We start from the raw sequence: 22,571 nt of genomic DNA on the forward strand, positions 1-22,571 counted from the left end.
GTTATGTTTAAATGAGTTAAGCGTCCGCCCACTCTACCCGGGAAAAACTGGCGCTCCCTAATAAGACAGTGTATTTCACCACAGCTGAGAACACGACAACACAACTCACCATGCCTATACAGCAACAAACTTATCAAAAAGGATGGAAAACGAGAAAGCAGACACATTTAAACACATACTTCGTTATACACACCTCAGTATATACAGTAATAAACCTTTTCTTTGTTTACATACATATAATCACCTCCAGAAAATCTTAGGGTGTTGTGTTACACTTTTTTTGCTACTTTCTTGGTAATCAGGGTGTTGTGTTAGCATTTAAACTACATATAAATTTTAAATTTTGATGATCGAGACTTTAAAAGATATTAAATAATGCAAGTGTTTACGTTATTTAAGTGATTATATTGAATTACTTTGCATATATATTCAATTTTATTGGGATATTAGTTGTTGTTTAATGTTAAATCAGTTGTTTTTTTTTGTGCAATTTTTAAACACGCTTCCAGTATTTCCAAATTTTTGCATGCAGTAGGACACAATCCTGGGTGGTAATTTGTCGTTTGACATATACAAATTGACAACTCGGAAAACATCAATTGGAAATTGAGTTTGAAATGAAAGATATGTCGAAGTTTTTAATAAGAATACATATTAGTGTTAATAATAAAGTTTATATTAAAAATCGTAAAGCCTTTTTATTGCTGCGAAAATTCACAACCCGACGTTTTAAAATACTTTTTATAAGAATTAGAACATATTTTTCTTTAAGAATTTTTAATAGGCAGACAGCCAGCCCTCATTTTCGGCACATCAAATTTTTGTGCATTTCACATAGGTAACCACCTCCCCCTTCTAAAAGTTAGCTTCTGTATTTTAATATATTTAATAAAGTTGTAGGATTTTGGATGCATCTATTGTGAGAGCTTAGAAATCTTTATTAATTATTAAATTATTTTGTGCAATACTTTTATTTAAATTTTTATGTAAATTGTTAATTATGTTTATTTTAAGTTGTAAAGGTGAAAATGGGCCTACCGGGGAACCGAACAACTAAAAAAAGTCGGTAACGCGCTTTATTGCAAACCTCTGGGGAGGTGTGGCAAATGTAAAACTTAAATATTCAAAAATAAATTATCAAAAATAGTAAACGGATGAGACTTAGAACGATGTACTAAAAATTCAGCTTCAAATGCCTAAATATCTTCTTTCTAAATTATAATTATTGGAAATAATATTTCAAAAACTTACGAATACAAACCGTTTTATGTTTTCTGTCTGTCAATTGTAAACAAATACATTCAGAAGAAAACTCACCACCGAGAAATCTAAAAACAGGGCTGCTTTTTATTAATAAGAACTCACTACGTAAAGAATATCTGACTATCAGTAAATGATATTTTTATGGGCGAAACATGACACACTATGGCGTTTAAATCAAATTGGTTAAATGAGCTTCTGCGCCCCCCTCTTAATATACCACATCTACACCCCACACATACACACTATATTCCACACGTCATCTTTCATCCCACACACACCATATTCAACACGGCATGTTTCATCCCACACACACCAACTCATCATCATCTACACTACACATGAGGACACCAAACACAATCAACAAAGGGACTGTCGGACGGCGCCCAGCCTCTTTTTCGATCGATCCGTGCTCGCATCTACAACCGACTTGTCTTTTCGTTTTTTTCTACGCTATCGCATTAAAGGTGAGTGCCGTGCATTTATGCTTTTGTGAAACTTTACATGGTCCTTCGAGCCGTGAAGCACAAAGTGAAAAAAAAAATTATTACGGTCACGCGGTCACAAATTAATCACGGCGGCAACAAAATTATAAACACACTAATTAAAACTAAACTAAAGGAAAAACCGGTAGTGAAAAAGTGACAAAAAAAAACCCCTTTGGTGACAAAACGGGAAGAAAAGAAAAAAACCGGTAGTGACAAAACTTTGTAAAATCACAAAAAAAAAAAACAAACCCCGTTGGTGACAAAACGGGAAGAAAAGAAAAAAACCGGTAGTGACAAATCTTGGGGAAAAAAAAAATTTTTTAAATAAATAAACGAATGGTGACAAAAGTTAGCAAAAACGACAAAAAAATGTTTACATACATACGTGTATAAAAATGCATAACATATAAAGCAGTGAACAAACGTGCAAAGTGCGAAAAAAAAACAGTGAACAAACGTGCAAAGTGCAAAAAAACAAAAAAAAAAGGAGCAAAGTGCGGTGGAAAAAGAAAAAAAAATTTTATGATATACTCATACATATATGCATATGTATATAAATTAAAGAGAGATAGTGGAGTGGCTAAAGTGACTGAAAACATAACAAAAAAAAAACCTTAAGTGTGCATAAGTGAGGTAAAAAAATTGCGCTGTGAAAAAAAAGAAAAAAATAAAGAGAAAATAGAAAATATAACAAAGTCAATAAAGGCATAGTTAGTCAGGTGCAGTGAAAAATAACTTACAAACGGAAAAAGAAAAGGCATAAGGAAATCACAACAACAACCACCAGCACAAGGATTGGAGGAAGACGCACAGGCAGACGCACAGGCACAAGCACAGGCACAAGCGCAAACAGAAGCGCAAGCAAAAGCACAAACACATACACTCATATTATCCCCAAAAGCCCCTGGCGGAAACCAAAGTGAGTCGTATCGTTCCTTTAAATTTTTTATATATCACATTCTATACATATGTATGGTTTAAAAACTAAAACCTAAATTTACGGTTCAGACCAAAATTCGGGTCGAAAAATAATTGAAAACCGTTACCAAGCTGTTTTCGCTGTTCGGTTTATTTTTCGGGAAAAACCGGAAACCGCTAACAAAGTAGTTTGGTACTGTATATAACAGATTAGTAATTGCCGGTAAATGCCTTCCGTTGTGTTGTAACACAAAACTACACAGAAAAAAAATATATAAAAATTCAAGTATTTACTTGTGAAATTTCCAGCAAGACCCCTTATACTTAACCAAGTATAAGCAGAATTGCTTTAAAAAAAAAAAAGGTACGGCAATCAAATAAAAACAAAAAAAAAACGTATTAGCGATTTATATTTTATACCATACATACATATGTACATATTTTTCACGTATATTTCTAAAAACATATAAACATATAAAGAGCATAACTGGTTAATTTAATACTGAAACCATATGCATATATGCATATATTCATATTTCAAAACATATACATTTAGTACATATGTACATACATTCTAAAGTCAGAATATCATTCTATTCTCTTTTCGTGGCTTCTTCTCACTGCGTACATATATACATACTTATGTATATGCGGCGCAGTTACACAATTATATACTTCTCACAAGTAAACTTAAGCAAATTACCTACGATCGGTTAATTCTCTCTTCGTGGTTTTTTTCGCACGAACATATACTTACATTTACGGGCGCATACAAATATATACTGGAAGAAATACCCAATCGACATTGGGTGCGAATTATATAACAATAATTATAACATAAAAGGTTTCATAACATACTTGAATATTTGTACATAAGTGTATTGTCGCATATGTATGTAGATACGCTCACTACTTCAAAGTCCACATTGGCATATGTTCCGCGATACCCCTTGGTTTTCGTCCAACAAAACCAAGCAGGAGTGCGTATAAAATATATTCAAAGTCCACATTGGCATATTTCCCGCAATACCCCTTGATTTTTGATCAACAAAAACAAGCAAAAGCAAGCAAAAAAAAACCAAAGCGTAATACATATGTACATACATGCATATGTACAAAGTGCAGTGATCTCTACAGCGAGCGCTCATTAGGACATAACAAATAAAATATCCACCTATAGGTATACCCTATAGGACATTTGGACATAAATGAATAAAAATAAACTACTTAAAATAATTTCCGGCCATTTAAAAAGCAAAAAAAAATAATAATAATAATCATTAAATCAAATTTAAGTGATTACTTATTTATTTCATTTTAAAAACTCTTATTAACATAAAAGAGTTCGCGATTATTATCAAATACGTTTTATCTTTATATCAATTTCGTTGATAACTCTTATTTGCTTAAAAGAGTTCTCGTCCAATTATATACATACACATATACGAAAATATTTTGAAATCTCGGTTTACTAAAAAGCCATTGATTTTATTGGTTTTTTTTTGGAAACTCTTACACACAAAAGAGTCTTCTATTCAACACTTCATATACGAAGCTTTTTTTAAACATCTACAAGTCTAGTTTTCACTAAGACCTTTTGATTTATTCTATACATATTTTAAATGAGCTCCGACTCAAAGGAATCTAAAACAACTCAGTTGCTAAAAGTTCCAAAAATGATTGCAGACGAGAAAAGTCCATGTACACCGGCAGAAGCTACACGCTCAAAGCAAGGTGCTACAAAACTAAAGATGGGTGAAGACATTTCTTATACAAAATTCATTGCTGAGAGTGACAGTTTGATACGATACTGCACTCGATTTTCATCTTCACCGATTCAAGACAATTCTGAATCGGTCTTAGAAATCAAAAAAGATAATTTAGACAATTTCTGGACACGTCTCCAAGCGGCATATGACGCAATCGTAGAATCTGACGACTCAGATCTACCAGAAAATTATAAATCCTCGGCTTACACCAAATATGAACACTGCCTAGACCAGTTCGAAGACACAAAGGCAATGATTTCTGATCAACTAAAGCTATTAAGAGCAATTGCACCTACTCCACAACCTAGAGTAGAGCTGCCACAAAAACAAGCCCAAGAGGCAAGTTCAGGCATTCACCTCAAAGTGCCAATATGCGATACTGATATATTTCATGGTGGTTATGAACAGTGGCCGTCCTTCCGGGACATGTTTACAGCTGTGTACATAAACCATCCTAAATTATTACAAGCGCAGAAATTGTATCACCACAGGTACAAAACCAAAGGTCAGGCAGGCGTAATAGTGAAACAGTTCGCTCTCAATGACGAAAATTTTAATTTTGCTTGGGAAGCTCTAAAAGCACGTTATAAAAACGAAAGAATATTGGTCGACAAACAGGTGACGATATTAATGAATTTACCAAAAATTCGGAAAGAAACAAGTGAAGAGTTCATAAAGCTTCAATCCACTGTTTCAAATTGTTTGTCAATTTTATCGACACAGAATATTCCCACAGATAATTGGGACCCCATTCTGGTAAATATATGCACAGCTGCATTACCAGAAAAATTGTTACTTTTGTGGGAGCAATCGCTCTCATCGCGAAGAAAGTGCCCAACGTGGCAGCAAATGAACGAATTTCTTACTACCCAATACGAAATTGCAGAAAGGGTAGATAAAAGACTAGTCAGAACGAAAAACGTTCAAAACGACCTCAATAGAAGCTTCAATAGACCCCAAGCAAGTAGCCACAATAATTCAAATAGAAACTTTTTTAAAAATCAATCGTTCTCTTCCGAACAATATAAACAAACGTTATGCGAACTGTGCAGAGGAGGTCACAAATTAAAATTGTGCGAAAAATTCATAAAAATTAATGTTAGCGATCGAAACAATTTCGTAAGAACGAAAAAATTATGTACCAACTGTCTGTCACATGCGCATACGCTTAAAGATTGCGAAAGCAAATTTAATTGCGTTTATTGCCATAAAAGACATCATTCAATGTTACATATAACAAATTTTTCCAGCTCACCCCCAAACAGCGCAAACGTAAAAACAGCAACAGGATTAGTTGCAACAACAAATTCTGAAAACTGCCAAGAAGCACCATGCTGCTCAAAGGCGGTAAAAACCCAATCGCTACATAGCGAAAATCACAGTAGGGTGCTATTACCCACAGCAGTTGTCTCCATCGAAAACCGAGGAGAACTGTTTAAACTCAGAGCCTTAATAGACCAAGGATCACAACGATCATTTATAGCGTCTAGGGCACAAAATAGGCTACAGTTACCAACAAAACTGGCCAACTTTGAAATCACGGGAATGGGCGGAAGAGTTGTTCAAAACTCAAATAAAATCTGCCCCATTACCCTCTTTTCCCCCAAAGCGGATAAGCGCATACAAGCATACAAGCAGAAGCAATTGTCTAACCGCAATTAACCAACATGCTTCCAAGCTATCATATAAATAGCAAGCATTGGCAAAAGGTTTCACACCTTAAGTTAGCAGACCCCAACTGCAACGCTCCCGCTCAAATAGATCTCCTATTAGGAAGCGATCTCATACCACAAATTATTCTCGAAGGTATTGAGAAAATTACCAAAACACTTCTGGCGCAAAATACCATTTTCGGATGGGTCTTAAGCGGACTAGTTGCGGAACCAGTTACAACATTAACAACTCAAGTTGAGGAAGTCTCAAACGAGTACCTCAATTCACAATTAAAAAAAATTTGGGAACTAGAAGAACTCTCCCCCATATCAGTCACAACCCCTGAAGATCAGTATTGTGAGGATTTTTACAAAGCCACAACTACTAGATCAGAAAATGGTCGGTACGTCGTACGACTACCACTTAAGCAACAATTTCCTAACACACTCGCCTTAGGTCAATCTCACATCTCTGCAATTCAGCAGTTTCTAAGTATGGAAAGAAACCTACTTAAGAATGGCGAACTCAAATCTGAATATGATGGTGTGTTAGAAGAATAGCTGCATTTAGATCACATGGAGGAAGTAAACCCAGGGGAGAAAATCGTCAACGGCAAATACTACTCCTTTTATCTGCCACATTACTGCGTGACAAAAAACAACAAAAGTAAGAGTTGTTTTTAATGCTTCGAGAACCACTAGTTCAGGGAATTCCCTAAATGATATCCTATTTACGGGACCCACACTCCAACCAGATTTAATGCTTCTGATTTTAAATTGGCGTATATATAAATACTACGTGTTCAATGGGGACGTTGAAAAAATGTATCGGCAAATAGGCGTACATAAAGACGACGAAGATTTTCAACGTATTATGTTCCGAAGATCCCCCACCAGTCCTTTACGCGACTTCAAATTAAAAACAGTTACATTTGGCGTTAACTGTGCACCATATTTAGCCATTCGAACTCTCCACGAATTGGCAGACAACACAAAGTCAGAATTTCCTCTGGCAACTGAAGTGTTGAAAACTCAAACGTATGTAGACGATATTTTGTCTGGAAGTCACACTCTTCCACAAGCATACGAATCATTATCACAAGTAATCCAAGCCCTCACATTCGCAGGGTTTCCATTAAAAAAGATTACGGCAAATCACCCAAGTATATTAAAAATTATACCAAAAGAAAATTTGTTGGACACTAATTTCCTTATTTTCGAAAAGGAAAGTACAACAAAAACATTAGGCATCCAATGGAATGCGATATCGGACCAGTTCTCATACACGACAGAGTCCATATCCGCATTATCAGCCATAACGAAAATACAGATTTTATCCTCGGTGGCAAAACTTTTCGACCCCGCAGGATGGCTTTCGCCAATTATGATCCAAGCGAAAATCTTAATACAAGAATTATGGCTAGATGGAACCGGAAACCGCTTCGCTTAGAAAAATGGTCGCAGTTCGCAAACAATCTGAATGATATTTCTCAGATACAAATTCCACGATGGGTAAACTACTTCCCCGAACACAAAGTCGAATTACATGGCTTTTGTGACGCCTCAGAAAAGGCATACTGCGCTACTATCTATGTGCGCACGCAAAGTGACACCACGACCACAAGCCACTTATTAGTAGCAAAAGCAAAGGTGGCACCTTTGAAAACTATAAGTCTCCCACGACTTGAGTCATGTGGCGCACTACTACTGTCAAAATTAGTAGCCATGGTGCAAATGCATTTAAATATGACAAAATGCACACTATTTATGTGGTCCGATTCAGAAATTGTACTAGCCTGGTTGGAAAAACCACCACATGCATGGAAGACGTATATTTCTAACCGAACGTCTCAAATTCTTGACCTAGTGGCATCAGCCACTTGGCGTCACGTAGCCAGTGCTGATAATCCTGCCGATCTAGGTACAAGAGGGTGCAAGCCACTGCACCTTGCCACTGCCACCCTCTGGTGGAATGGCCCCCGATGATTGATAGAATCTCCTGATTCTTGGCCACAATCCCCCATGCGCAACATTATCGCCCCAGAAGTTCGAAAAATCGCCACCTTTCACACATTGTTGGAGGATACCGACATCCTTGAACGATTTTCATCGTTTCCAAGAGCTCTCAGAGTAGTTGCTTCTATGTTCAAATTTATAGAACAACTCAAAAGCAAAGTTAAGGGATCACATAATTTCCCATGCAACACAGTGACGCACCTAGAGTTACAAAAGGCAAAGGTCGCACTAATAACATATACACAAGCGCGCTATTTCAGCCGCGATATATCACTACTAAGAGAATCGAAGCCGATTGATAAAAAGAGCTCACTCTTAGTCCTCAACCCATTTCTGGACACGAAAGGTCTGCTTCGTGCCAATGGTCGGCTTGCTAATTTGAGCCTAACATACAATGAACGCCACCCCATAATAATTCCAGAGAGGTCACCATTTGCCACATTATTCCTCCACTACATCCACACCTTACTACACGCCGAACACCGCCTCATGCAACAGATGGTACGCCAGGAGTATTATATCCCCCGTCTTAAGCCGCAAATCAAGAAGTGCATCTTCACGTGCAAGATTTGTACAATGCATAAGCAGAAGATGCGAACGCAGATTATGGCAGCACTTCCACCGGAACGCTGCAATTTCGCTCTGCCTTTCACCACCACAGGTGTTGATTTTGCTGGGCCTTTCCAGGTAAAGGCGTCTATGTTAAGGTCTCCCACTCTCATGAAAGGCTATGTGGCTGGCTGTCTTTGTATGTTTCACGACAAAGGCAGTACACCTTGAGCTATGTAGTAATCTGACGACGGAGGCTTTTCTCGCGGCATTTGCTCGCTTCGTCGCTCGACGTGGCTACCCATCATGAGCGATAATCGCAAAACCTTTATCGGATCTCAACGAGCCACAGAAAAGCAATTTGTGGATTTTTTAAAACAAGTGTCACCCGACATCGTACAAAAGTACGCCCCTCAAGGTATCAATTGGCAATTTATACCCCCAAGCGCTGCTCATATGGGCGGTTTATGGGAATCAGCTGTAAAAAGCTTCAAAACCCATTTCAAACGGGTAGCTGGAAATCATAAATTCAATTACGAAGAGTTCACGACGTTATTAAATCGAATTGAAGCCGTTCTCAATTCACGGCCACTCACAGCACTATCGCAAGACCCCTCAGATTTCACCGCCTTAACCCCAGGGCATTTTCTAAAAGGAGCACTCATTCTGGCCATTCCTGAGCCAGGCGTGGAGTCGCTATCTCTATTAAATCGATAGGAGCGAATTAAAATTCTCCATCATGATTTCAGCCGCCGATGGAAGGACGAATATATAAAGGATCTCCACAAAAGATACCGTTGGAAGACTCCTGAACAAGCGCCTAAACTTGGAGACTGTGTCCTATTATTTTTTATTAAAAATAACAACCGTCAGAAAATAACAAACCGTACATAAAAATAACAAACCGTAAAGAAAACGAATAAAAAATGGTCGATCCATACGACACATATAGTGGCACGAGTGTCAATATCTAATTGTATGATAGATTTCTAATTGACAATCTCATTTATACATAGATCACCATGGATGTAGATACACCAGTCGCAACCACGCCAACAGCTCGGGCTACCAATGCGCCACGCACCGTGCCTACTCCAGCGCCCAGAACTATGGTGGCAACGACGCCGGCAACTGCACCGGCAACAACGCCGGCACCTGTACCAGCAACCGCGTCTGCAGCGGTCCTTCAATCCGCACCTCGTGGTGGCACTCGACCACCACCAACACCATCACGCACCACGGAGACCCTAAGGTGCCCCATCTGTCGGCGTCCACATCGCCTGCACCATTGTGGCATATTTAGGGGTATGCGACCCGTGCAACGGCAGCAAGTTGCTCAGGCCCACGGGCATTGCCATAACTGCCTGTCACATACCCATGGGACTGCAGCGTGTGAGTCACGAGGGCTGTGCCAAATATGCCAAAGGCCGCATCACACGCTGCTACATCGCAGCGCGGAACGCGAAGTGAATCGGCCACCCATCCAGCGCGGCCGCTTACCCCGCTTCGCTGGGGCGCGCCACGAGCTGCGTATTGGAAGCGGGGTATGCGGCCGCGCTGGATGGGTGGCCGATTCACCCATACCCGCTTCCAATCCGCGATACCCCGCTTCCAATCCGCAGCTCGTGGCGCGCCCCAGCGAAGCGGAACCTCGTTGCGGCGTCGGCAGGCGGGACCACCACCTCGTCGGTCTACGGGGCTGAGCAGCGTTGTGGCAACGCTGCAACAGCTGCAGCGCCTTTTAGGCTAAACATTCGTTTAGGGGGCCTGGATGGTTAAATTAGCTTCTGCGCCCCCCTCTTAATATACCACATCTACACCCCACACATACACACTATATTCCACACGTCATCTTTCATCCCACACACACCATATTCAACACGGCATCTTTCATCCCACATACACCAACTCATCATCATCTACACCACACCTTTCACACCACACACGAGGACACCAAACACAATCAACAAAAGGGACTGGCGGACGGCGCCCAGCCCCTTTTTCGATCGATCCGTGCTCGCATCTACAACCGACTTGTCTTTTCGTTTTTTTTCTACGCTATCGCATTAAAGGTGAGTGCCGTGCATTTATGCTTTTGTGAAACTTTACTCAAATATTAGTAAATATATGTATGTCATTAATAAATAATCTCCTTTAATATTAAGCAACAATATTTATAGTTTTTGTTATTTAATAGAATAAATTTGCTAAGTATTTACTGCCTCAATATATACAGCACTGCGCTGCTACCTCTGAAAATCCAAGATGGCCGCTATTCACCCCTCAGAAAGCTATCACGAAAAGGTTATCTACTGTATATACTGTGATACACACCCGGGCAGATACTTTCGATTCGTCTACGGGCCTAAGCTTCACATAGCCTCAGAAGTTTATACATACAATTTTCTCAATACAACGTTCAAATTGCTTCTGCATTACTTTGGATCAACCGTGATCCTTCCTATTTCAACATCTCTTCATTTCGCATCGATCCCGCACTTATTTCATTTAATTAAGTTAGGCATTTATTGTAACCCGGATTTGTGTTAAAAATAAATTAAAACGTTTTTCCTATTAGATAAAAGAATGCGTTTTATTTAATAACATCAATCGCGAGTTTAAGTGACTCAAAAAACTTAAATACAGAGGTGTGTGCTTCCCAATTAGTTGGGCACCCAATTGTTCAAGTTATATGCTTTTCCCCCATTTTATTAATTTTAGGCGCACCAATACTTTCATTTTATATTCACACAATAGCTGATATTTTCAGTGAAAGATAAGCCATAGTTATTCGGTGCCTGGGGCTTGAACAGTTATGACCCGATTTTGATAATTTTATAACTCCCTTTGGAATACTTCTAAGCAGTATTTTTGCAGAGTTTCATTGGTCCCTTATTTGTAAATTGGAAAGTGAACGAATAAGGTGTAATCTTAAATTGTGTTATATGGGAAGTAATAGTGGTTGTTATTCAAATTCGCACTGTAACATAGAAATTTTAGGATAATTTCTGAATTTGGTTGAAATTGGTGGAATAGGTCCGGAGATATGGTATTTCACGTGGGCGATGTCATGCTCACTTCTCACTGACGGCGCCGGCTTCTAGAAAGCCTTCTTGTGCATTTTTGGATCTAAAATTTAATGCCTTTGGTCGAGGTTATCATCCGATTTCACCTTTTTTCACACTGTCGTAATAGGGGGAAAAAGGATGCTGTGTAAATTTTGGTTATATAGTTCGTGTGGTTTGGGAAAGAGAGGTCCTCCTAAGAGGTCATGCACCCGTTTTAAAAATTTTCAGTCCACATGTGCATCTCATGACTCCAATCCTCTTTACCAAATTATTGTTTCGTATCTTAATTTGTAGCTTAGTAATGGCATTTTATAAGTTTTTGATTAATTGAGGTTTTGTGGTAGTGGCAAAAGACCAATTCCGCCCATCTGCGATACGAATACGGTCGTGAAATGAGATACAATATCTTTTTATTTATTTAGTTATCGCACTTGTAGTGCTTTAGTTTTCAGTTAACTTTAAGCCATATGCATCGGTCCATTTGTGTGATAAGTTATTAATAGTCGAGACGCCAATAATTTATACAATCGGTATATTGCGAAACAATTAAATTTTATTAATTTCGTGGAATCAGATTAGCGGATATAGTAATAATATCACTAAGCTGATGTTATCATAAACAACAAGTTAAATGAAAATTATAGTAATTTACTAATAAACATGTAAATAGCAGTTATTACAAAGAACTATACCTTTGATCGGCCGACAGAAAATTTTTTGGAAATGCTAAATTTTCCGGACTAATAACGGGATAGCTTCCAGCTTTCAAATGTAAATCTACATTCTGAGGCTTGCATTTACCGTCTGCAAATAAAACAAATAGATTTGGTTTACTACATATTTACACTGTAATATGTATTAACATTAAAACCATTTTAATTATAGTTATAATTACGTAGATCGATTAAAAAATTATTGCTTTGGTGTTTAATCCCAGAGAGATGTGCATATCTACATTTTACCGCAAAATAATAATGACGTTATGCTAAAAAATTACAGCAACAACTTCGCAAAATCATTGATTTTCTAAAGAAACAATAAACTATATGAACATAATTACATACGTATGCCTTTACTGTGAGCAAACAACTCTGCATATAATTTGTATATAGATCGTATATGTACAAAGTGTTTTCCAAAGTGAACAGGACTTTTTGAATCTAGCGCCCCCTGGTGGCGCCACCTATATGTGACTGGTGGGTTAGAATTTGCCATCTTTATCGATTGTCAGGTGAGAATTCCATCACATTTCATCGGTTGGAAGTGAAGTTATTGCGTTTTAAGTGTCAGTATGTCTGTGCTGTCGGTCCGAAAATGAGCTTCGAACAAAGAGCCAACATTAAATTTTGTTTTAAAATTGGTAAAATTTTACCAAAACGTTTCAATTGATGAAACAAGTTCATGGCGATGATTTACTATCCCGTAGCAGAATCAAAATCCAAGATGACCGGAAATTCCGAAATCATCTTTGAAATTCAGGGAAATGGAATTGATCATCTCCAAAACAGTGATTTATTGCATTTTGACCGAATATTTGGGCTTACGAAAGGTGCGTGCACGGTTTGCACAAATTGACTGACGACCAAAAATTGCTCAGAATCCAACATTCGAACATCATTAGAGGTCAAAAAGGGCAAAAATTCCTTTACAATATTGTGACTGGTGACGAAACGGGGTGTTTCCAATTTAATCCTACAAGGAAACGCCAGAGTGCTGAATGGAAGGCACCGGACGAGCCGAAACCCAAAAATCACGCATGGAGAGCTCAAAAGTGAAGACAATGATGATTTGTTATTATAATTCCAAGGGCATTGTCCACAAAAAATTTTTTCACCCGGCAAAAACGTTAATGCGGTATTCTACCTTGGAGTTTTGAAGCGTTTGGTGCACCGTATCCGGCGTGTTCCGCCCAAATATCGCAAAGATGAAAGTTGGCGTTTGTTGCACCACAATGCGCTGTCTAATCGATCGTCGCTTGTGACCGATTATTTGACCAAAAATCACACTTGAACCATTAAGCACTCCCCGTATTCACCTGATGGCACCGTGCGACTTCTTCCTTTTCGGAAAAATGCATTTGCCCATGAAAGGAAAGCGTTATGCAGACGTAGAGGCCATTCAAAAAGCTTGCTCCGGCATACTGACGGCCATACCGGCCAACGAGCTAAAAAACTCGTTTGACATGCTCTTGGACCGTGCAAAACGCTGTATTGAAGTAGAAGGAGACTATTTTGAATAAAATAAATTGGTTGTGCCGAAAGAAGCTTTTTTTTTTTTTTTTTTTTTTTTGTAAGTCCTGTTTACTTTGGAACGCAACGCACCTTGTATTATAAGGAAAGGATGCTTCCTAAATTCCAAATGTATATCTCTGGATTCCAAATATTGAATAATTTCGGTACGATTAGGACAATTTTTGATCGCAAGGTGACATAGTCCAAAGGCGCTATCCTTCCAAAGTTTTAAATCGTTATATTAATTGCTTCTTGATTAGTATACTGAAAAGTGAAACAATCTAATGAAATTTAGATTTATGTTGTTATGGGAAGTAGGTGTGGTTGAAACCTGATTTTGCTTTATTTCTTCTTCTTCTTAATTTGCGCAGACACCGCTTACGCGATTATAGCCGAGTTAACAACAGCGCGCCAGTCGTTTCTTCTTTTCGCTTCAGGCGGGCAATTGCTATTCGAACTTCTTCATGGTCGGGTAATGGAACGTCTGCTCCATCGTCATCGATTGGGGAATCGGGATCTCGTTCTCCTGGTGTTGTGCGTCCACTGCCATTCAGCAGGCTAGAGTAGTGTTCCCTCCATAATTTAAGTATGCTCTGGGCATCAGTGACTAGATCGCCTTTGGAGGTTCTACAAGAGAATGCTCCGGTCTTGAAACCTTCTGTAAGCCGCCGCATTTTTTCGTAGAATTTTCGAGCATTAACCCTGTCGGCCAGCTTATTAAGCTCTTCGTACTAACGCATTTCGGCCTCTTTCTTTTTCTGTCTACAAATGCGTCTCGCTTCCCTCTTCAACTCTCGGTATCTATCCCATCCCGCACGTGTTGTGGTCGATCGTAACGTTGCGATGTAGGCAGCCTGTTTTCTCTCCGCTGCGACACGGCACTCCTCGTCGTACCAGCTGTTCTTCTGCACTTTCCGAAAACCAATGGTTTCGGTTACAGCTGCACGTAAAGAGTTTGAAATGCCGTCCCACAGTTCCCTTATACCGAGTTGTTGACGAGTGCTCTCAGAGAGCAGGAGTGCAAGCCGAGTAGAAAATCGTTAGGCTGTCTGTTGTGATTGCAGCTTCTCGACGTCGAACCTTCCTTGTGTTTGTTGACGTGCGTTTTTTGCTGCACAGAGGCGGGTGCGAATCTTGGCTGCAACATGATAGTGGTCCGAGTCGATGTTAGGACCTCGGAGTGCACGCACATCTAAAACACTGGAGAAGTGTCTTCCATCTATCACAACATGATCGATCTGGTTGGTGGCTTTTCGATCCGGAAACAGCAAGGTAGCTTGATGTATTTTCTTGTGCTGGAATCTAGTACTACAGATAACCATATTTGGGGCTAAGGCGAAGTCGATCAACTTGGGCAGCTCTCATAGGTGACCACCAAGTTCTCATAGAAGGCATATTTGGTCTTTTTCTTCCGTCGGGGCGTGGGCGCAGATTAGCGATATGTTGAAGAACTTCCCCTTGATGCGGATTGGGGCTAGACGTTCATCCAAGGGGTGAATGATAGTACTCGGCGACAGAGTCTCTCTCCCACCACGAATCCCACACCAAACTTGCGCTCCTTTATATGGCCGCTGTAGTAAATGCCACAAGGACCTACTCGTCTCAGTCCTTGTCCCATCGCATTTCTTGGTCGGCGGTGATGTCAGCCTTCACTCTAACGAGGACATCAACCAGCTGGGAAGCGGCACCTTCCCAATTAAGGGACCGGACCTTCCAGGTGCATGCCCACATATCGTAGTCCTTATTTCTTTTGCCATGGCCGTCATCAAAGGGGGGTCTCTCATCCAAGGCTGGTTGTTATTTTTCATTAGGGGTGTTTTTTACGTGGCGGATCCCAAACTCAGCGCGCGACGCTGCGGAATGGGTGTTTCGCCTTCTCGCTTTAGCTCGCTTTCAAACAGATGTTTTTAGGCCCCCCAGAGGACACTTGGCCAAAGATCGGGAGTCATGAGCTGCTTGAGCCATATGTAAAAGAATCGTTTCTGGCCTCTCCCAATTGAATGGCGATCAGAGAACTTTCCTCACTTCCGTGAACTTCTGCACATGACTCCATCCTCCCCTTAAGGAATACTACGATCACATTTTTATCAAAATAGTTAAAAATTTCATAATTTAATATATAGTTCCCAGTGTAGAGTATAAAGCCGGAGACAGATTCTATGCTGAATTTATATACATGTTAATATATATTTACGGGACAAAAGGAGAGCGGGAAATCGTATTCGATAAAACGGCTGTTTTCTGTATGCGCTATTATATACAGGGTTTGCCTGGAAACTAAAAGAACTGATTTTCTTCCGCATCGACTGGATTTTCGCTCGACGTGTTTCTGTGTGTGGTGCAAGCCAAAAATGCAGCGTTCGTTAGAGCAGAGGTACGCGGTTAAATTATGTATGACACTCGGTAAATCTGCGACAGAGACGTTTGATATGTGCAAACAGGCTTTCGCAGATGTTGCTTTAGCAATAAGTGGTGTGGTCCACCATTAATTTGTTCCTCCTGTCCAAACTGTCAACGCCAAAAATTACGTGGAAATACTCAAGAGGCTCAAACGAAGGGTCAATCGGGTCCGACAAGACGTCGCAGGTGATTGGAACTTGCACCACGACAACGCTCCGTTTCATAACCCTTTTCTTGTGAACAGCTACCTAACCAAGGCCGGCATCCCAACGTTTCCGCAGTCGCCCTACAGCCCAGATGTGGCCTCCCCGGACTTTTCTTGTTTACTTGGCTGAAAAAGCCAATGAAAGGCAAGCATTTTGAGACGACATTCAGCAGCAGAGGTAATTCGGCACTCAAGGCTATGCCGGAGAATGCCTTCCGTGACGCCTTCAATGCTTAGAAATCGTGCTGGAAGCGCTGCATTGACGCAGAAAGTTGAAAGTTTTTAAAGAATTGTAACGATTAGTTCAATAAATTTTTTTAAATCGACTCAGTCCTGTTACTTTCCGGACAAGCCAACTAACTTACTTTATTAAGAAGAATTGTTGTAAAATAGATAGCCAAATCATTAAGAGAAAATAGAAACTTCAAGCCAATTTGTACATTTTGATACGATGTACATCTTGACAGAAAAATAACGGTTAAAAATCAAGTTAATAAAAAACAATAAAATAGAAAAATTTCACGAAACAAAATTATGTGGGCCAAGTTTTAAGAATCTTTCGAGAACTTGTTCTGCAGTGACTTCAATCTCATGAAGCGTGTGCCGCAACGCCAGACCGATCAATCTATCCTGAAACATGTTCGTCCTCAGCCACGTTTTCATGCGACGAAGTGTTGAAAAAGAGCATTCAGAGCACGCATTCGTCACAGAACATGCGAAGAAAACTATAAATTATGGGGTATAGGTCTAATCGCAGTTCTTCAACGTTTCCAATGCAGTAGTCGGAAACTTGTTGTATTTTCACTTTTGCATTTTCCTCCAAAGACACTGTTAGGATAGAGTTTATCGTTGAGCTTCAAACGTCGCACGACGTTGTCGTTATCCAGAAGGCTTTTGAATCTATCTATCAAGCAGTCAATAGGGTTTTCCATTTTTTTGGTTTTCAAATCACATAGTTTTTCTGGAAACAGCGAACTCACTTGAAGTCAATGCAATACTTCTTCAGAAAAGCGCGTCTTCAAATCTTCACCGATTGTATCCAACAGAGATATGTACACTGATATCCTGTAGTAATTTCTCACGCAGAAATTTTCGCGTTTTGTTTGTCGGCCGCAGATTCTTGGTTTTTCTTCGCCAGCTTTCAGTTCTATAGCTATTTTCCTCGTGTCTGAATAAAGGGATCGAAAATATTCTTGAGCTTTTTTTTAAACGAAAAACCTGTTTTTTCTTGTCTTTTGTCCTAATCGAGATTTGATGAAATCCTGATTCCAAACCTAAGCAGTGAAGTATCACGCTTCTCCTAGCTATCCTATCTTCTCTGTTGAAACACTAAACATGCTTTAAGATCTTTTCGGCATTTTTAGGATGGAACACCATTGCTACATTTAGCAATTTCCATCTCGCTGTCATCCAATGCATTTTTAATAACGCTCCGTTTCCGTGATAGTGTGTGATTAAAATTTCGTTGTTTTTTCATGTATTTACGGCTGGATATGGCTTCACGAGATTATGTTTCTCACTGTTTCTTTCCGATTTTGTTTCTCTTTACAAATTGTTTGAAAAGAATTCCATTTGCTGCCAACAATCATTTTAATCAAACCATATAAGAACCACAATATTTTAGAAAGCGGACTTTTTCCTGAGCCTAGAAAAAGACAAGGTGAGGCTAAGTGGCAACATACAACGCATAAAATAAACAAATGATTGAACAGAGAAAAAGTGGTAACGAAGATTTATTTAAAAAAGAAAGTCTCATTTCAACAATTTATATGGGAGCTATATGCCATAGTAGCCCGATATCGGCGGTCGGTAAATTAGCAGCGTCTAGGTGAGAAAATAACGTCTGAAAAATTTCCATTTTGGGTGTTACAAGTTTCGTGGCAAACTACGTATTTATACTATATATGTATATCTTGTTCAGGGTATTATAATAAGTGTGTTTAGCTCTCGTACCATTTTAATTACTAGAATATAAATATAGACTGAGAGAATCGCCATCCCCATCTCTCGCCGGCGTCATCAAAAAAAATAAAGAACATCGCCTTTGTGTAGACTTTCGGTGTTTGAACAAAAATTAGTATTTGCGGGCATAAAAGCAGGTCGTTTTCGTACTGTGAAAAGAAGGCAAGGTTACGTCTGTGTTATCGCCATCGATTGAGGAATCGAGTTCGCCATCTCCGGGTGTAATGCTTAAAAGGCTATTCAGCAGGCTGGAGAAGTGTTCCCTCCACTTGATGTTTGCATTTTAATAAGGCACCGCCGCATACTGCATTGATTCTTCGTGAGTTTTTCGCCAAAATTTTTAACAAGTATCATACCGCAACCACTGTATTTGCATTGAGCTTTGGCTTTTGGCTATCCAGCAAACTCAAACGAAACTGTCTTGAGTCAATTGAAGACATTAAACGTGAATCGTCCATTGAAGGCTATTCCGGAAATTTTGAAGAATAAATTAAAAATTTTAAAGTTATGAACAAAGTATTGCTATTTTGCTCATGGGAACTGGTGTAATTGCGTGAATCAATTTCACACATTTTAAAGTAATAAGCTATAATAAATTCTGTACTATACTTCTAATTATGTTAAGATATCTTAAACATTTACCAATCTATATTGTGTATATACTGAACTAGCCTAATATAAATTTCAGAAAATATTTTATTTATATTGTATATAAGTATAGAGGAGTTCGAAGTATACACATATTGAGGGATTACATTTTTTCCTGAGTGGCTTTTACTCACTCTTTACCGACAATAACGGTCAATATACGAGATATGAAATGAAACTTAGAGAATGTATTTTACCTCTAATTACAAGGAGTTTTCCACAGTAAACAGGACTTAAGAAAAAAAACCAGAACAAATAGTTTTATCGGCAAAATCAATGTATTTTATTGAAACTAGTCTCCTTCTGCTTCAATACAGCTTTTTGCACAGTCCAAAAGCATGTCGATCGAGTTGGCCGGTATGGCCGCCAGTATTCCGGTGCAAGCCTTTTGAATGGCCTCTACGTCTGTATAACGCTTTCCTTTCATGAACAAATGCATTTTTCCGAAAAGGAAAATGTCGCAGGGTGCCTTATCAGGCGAGTACGGGGAGTGGTTAATGGTTAAAATGTGATTTTTGGTCAAATAATCGTCCTTCGAATGTTGGATTCTGGGCCATTTTTGGTCGTCAGTCAATTTGTGCGGAACAAATCGTGCACACGCCTTTCGTAAGTTCTAATGTTCGGTCAAGATGCGATAAATCGATGTTTTGGAGTTGTTCAATTCCATTTCCATGAATTTCAATGATGATTACCGCTAATTTTTGATGAATTCACCCACAGTTTCGATTAAATTTCCGGTGATCACGGATTTCAAACCACTAGTGCAATCTGCAATAGTGGGATAGGCAATCATCGCCATAAACTTGTTTCATCAATTGAAACGTTTCGGTAAAAGTTTTACCAATTTTAAAACAAAATTTAATGTTGGCTCTTTGTTCGAAGCTTATTTTCGAACCGATAACACAAACATACTCACACTTAAAACGCAATAACTTCACTTCCAACCGATGAAATGTCTTGAAATTCACTGGATAATCGATAAAGAAAGCAGATTCTAACGCACCAGTCCAGATATAGATGGCGCCACCAGGGGGCGCTAAATTCAAAAAGTCCTGTTTACTTTGGAAAGCACCTTGTATGTGATCTGGTGTTTAAAAACTTATGTTTATGCTTCCCATATATAGTATGTATTGGTCAATTCGTATATTAGATATATGGAAGCTACAGGTAATTTGCCCTGATTTTATTAACCTTTGGCCTTACGAATAACCCTATATTTCATTAAGAAAACTCTCATATTGACCTTGTAGTTCATTTGTATAATGCAAAGTAAAAGAATCAGGTGATATGGAAAATGTTGTTTTATGGGAAGTAACCGTGGTCTTATTTCTACCCATCGTATGATAAAATATCAGGATAATTAAGAATAAGAAAAAATAAGAAGTATTTATTATTTTACACTCTTCAAATCACTCAAGTTTATCTAAAGAGGGTGTAATATTTATTAAATTATAAATAGTCGACATTTGAGCAGCCTTACACATCTAGCATCTGTCAAAAAATTTAAACTTACGAAATACGCTTTTCCCTTCCTCATATGCCTTGAATGCGAAAAAAGCAGCACGGGTGTCAGCAGGAAGCTTAAAATGTAATATGGAAATATCCTTGTAAGCCGTATATTTAAGCAAAGTGTTTAATGGAAGGCGTACGACGAGTGTATGACTCTTTGGTATCATCAGCATGCCTTTTTTTTCTTGATCAATTTCGTCAAACAAATTATTCCCTTCTGCTGAGTGTTGGTTCATTTGAACACGAGCGTCGCAATTGTTGTGGGAAATAATACATACAAATACAGCAAGGAATTTAATAAAATCCATGTTTCCAAAATTTTTAGCTAGAGCTAATTTGAATTTCTAGACTTTCACGCCTTTTAATGTACACTGTAAAAACGTAAAGAAAATATATAATATATTAAAACAAGGAATAACTAAGTTAGGGTATAGCCGAAAATAACGAATCAGATGCGAGGAAATATTATCAGGTTTCGATAGAACTTTACATTAAACAAGTCACGTATGCTGGCGAAAATACCTGTGCAAAATATTAATTTTATTATCTCACAAGAATAAATTGCAGGCGTATTTGGTTACTTATTTATCGCACTTTTAGTAGTTTTTAACTGTTCTGTGATATGGGGAATGGGCGGGGTTATGATCCGAGCTCATCCATTTTTACACTGTAGGTACGGGTGCTTATGGAAATTTCTCTGTTTGATTGTTTTAGCTTGCATGGTCAGGAAAGTATGTAATTTAAACCTTTTTAAGGGCGGGGCTATGTTAATTTTTTATTTTTCAACCAACAGGTGGTCGCTGCTACTGCGATTCTCTGTGCCAAATTACAGATCTACTATAAATCTTAATGTAGTGCGTACTTAGGACATTTATAAGTTTTTGTTTAATGACGTATTGCGTAAGTGGCAGTTATCCCACTACACCCACATACAAACTCGCTCTTTCTTTTTTTCCAAGGAACCCATGTTCCAAGTTCCATTACGATATCTAGTTTTTTACTCAAGTTACCGCTTGCACAGACAGACAGTCACTCGTATTTTAAACCGTCTCATCATACTCATCATTTATATAAATATATATAACCCTATAATTAAGGCGGTTATTTTTAGGTGAAACAAGCAACCTTTAGGTGAACAAACAACTATTATCTTATATATATATTCTATATAAATAAAAATGAATTGTTGTTCGTTAGTCTGATTAAAACTCGAGAACGGCTGGGCCGATTGAGCTGACTTTGGTTTTAAAATGTTTGTCGTAGTCCAGGGTAGGTCTAAACGGTGAGCAAATAAGGAAAAATTGCGAGTAAGATAGAGTAAAACGCCAATTTCATTTTCCCATATAAAAGTTGACCACTTACTTGCTGTCAAGCATTTGACGGTATTTATACTCTCAGTTCCACTCGAATTGAAGAACGCATTAAAACAAGACTTTTGAATCGACAACATAATATATACTTTGCCCTTAACATCGTGTATTTAAATTTCAATTTCAAATTTCAAAATATATAAATATCATTAATGTGTTGGCATGTTTGATGGTGCCAACCTTACAGTGTTACCAACTCTCAAAAATACTTTTATTATAATAACGCGGCATCTCTGCCTGTGCAGACTCCACATTGCTCATTGCTTACTAGATATAGAATACTACATAGTTTGCCATATATGGTAAGCTAGAAGCTGTCTCTTCAGCAGTTTAACAGCGCAGTTTTCATTTATATGAAAATTTCGAAGAGGCAACATATTCCATTTCCACATATGCCGACGACATTTTAATCTCGGTAATATGAAAATTAGAAGAGCGAGTTAAGACGGTTGTGTTATATTATAAAAATAAAGTACATTTTCAACATAACATTTAATATTAGTATAATGTTGTTAATTTATAGAAA

The 22,571-nt window shown here is 38.5% G+C and overlaps 1 protein-coding gene across 1 annotated transcript in view; it reads right to left on the minus strand.

Annotated features, from left to right (window-relative positions):
- Positions 1-21,046, minus strand: part of LOC120780692 — a 32,680-nt gene extending 11,634 nt beyond the window's left edge. Inside the window, exons 1-2 of the mRNA XM_040112956.1 lie at positions 20,680-21,046; positions 12,413-12,524 (exon numbers count right to left, since the gene is read on the minus strand). Coding sequence (XP_039968890.1) covers positions 12,413-12,524; positions 20,680-20,983 — 416 coding nt within the window. The 5' untranslated portion in view covers positions 20,984-21,046. The remainder of the gene's footprint in view (positions 1-12,412; positions 12,525-20,679) is intronic.
- Between the last annotated feature and the right edge of the window lie 1,525 nt (positions 21,047-22,571).

The sequence above is a fragment of the Bactrocera tryoni genome, unplaced genomic scaffold, assembly GCF_016617805.1.
Source record: "Bactrocera tryoni isolate S06 unplaced genomic scaffold, CSIRO_BtryS06_freeze2 scaffold_25, whole genome shotgun sequence".
NCBI lineage: Eukaryota > Metazoa > Arthropoda > Insecta > Diptera > Tephritidae > Bactrocera > Bactrocera tryoni.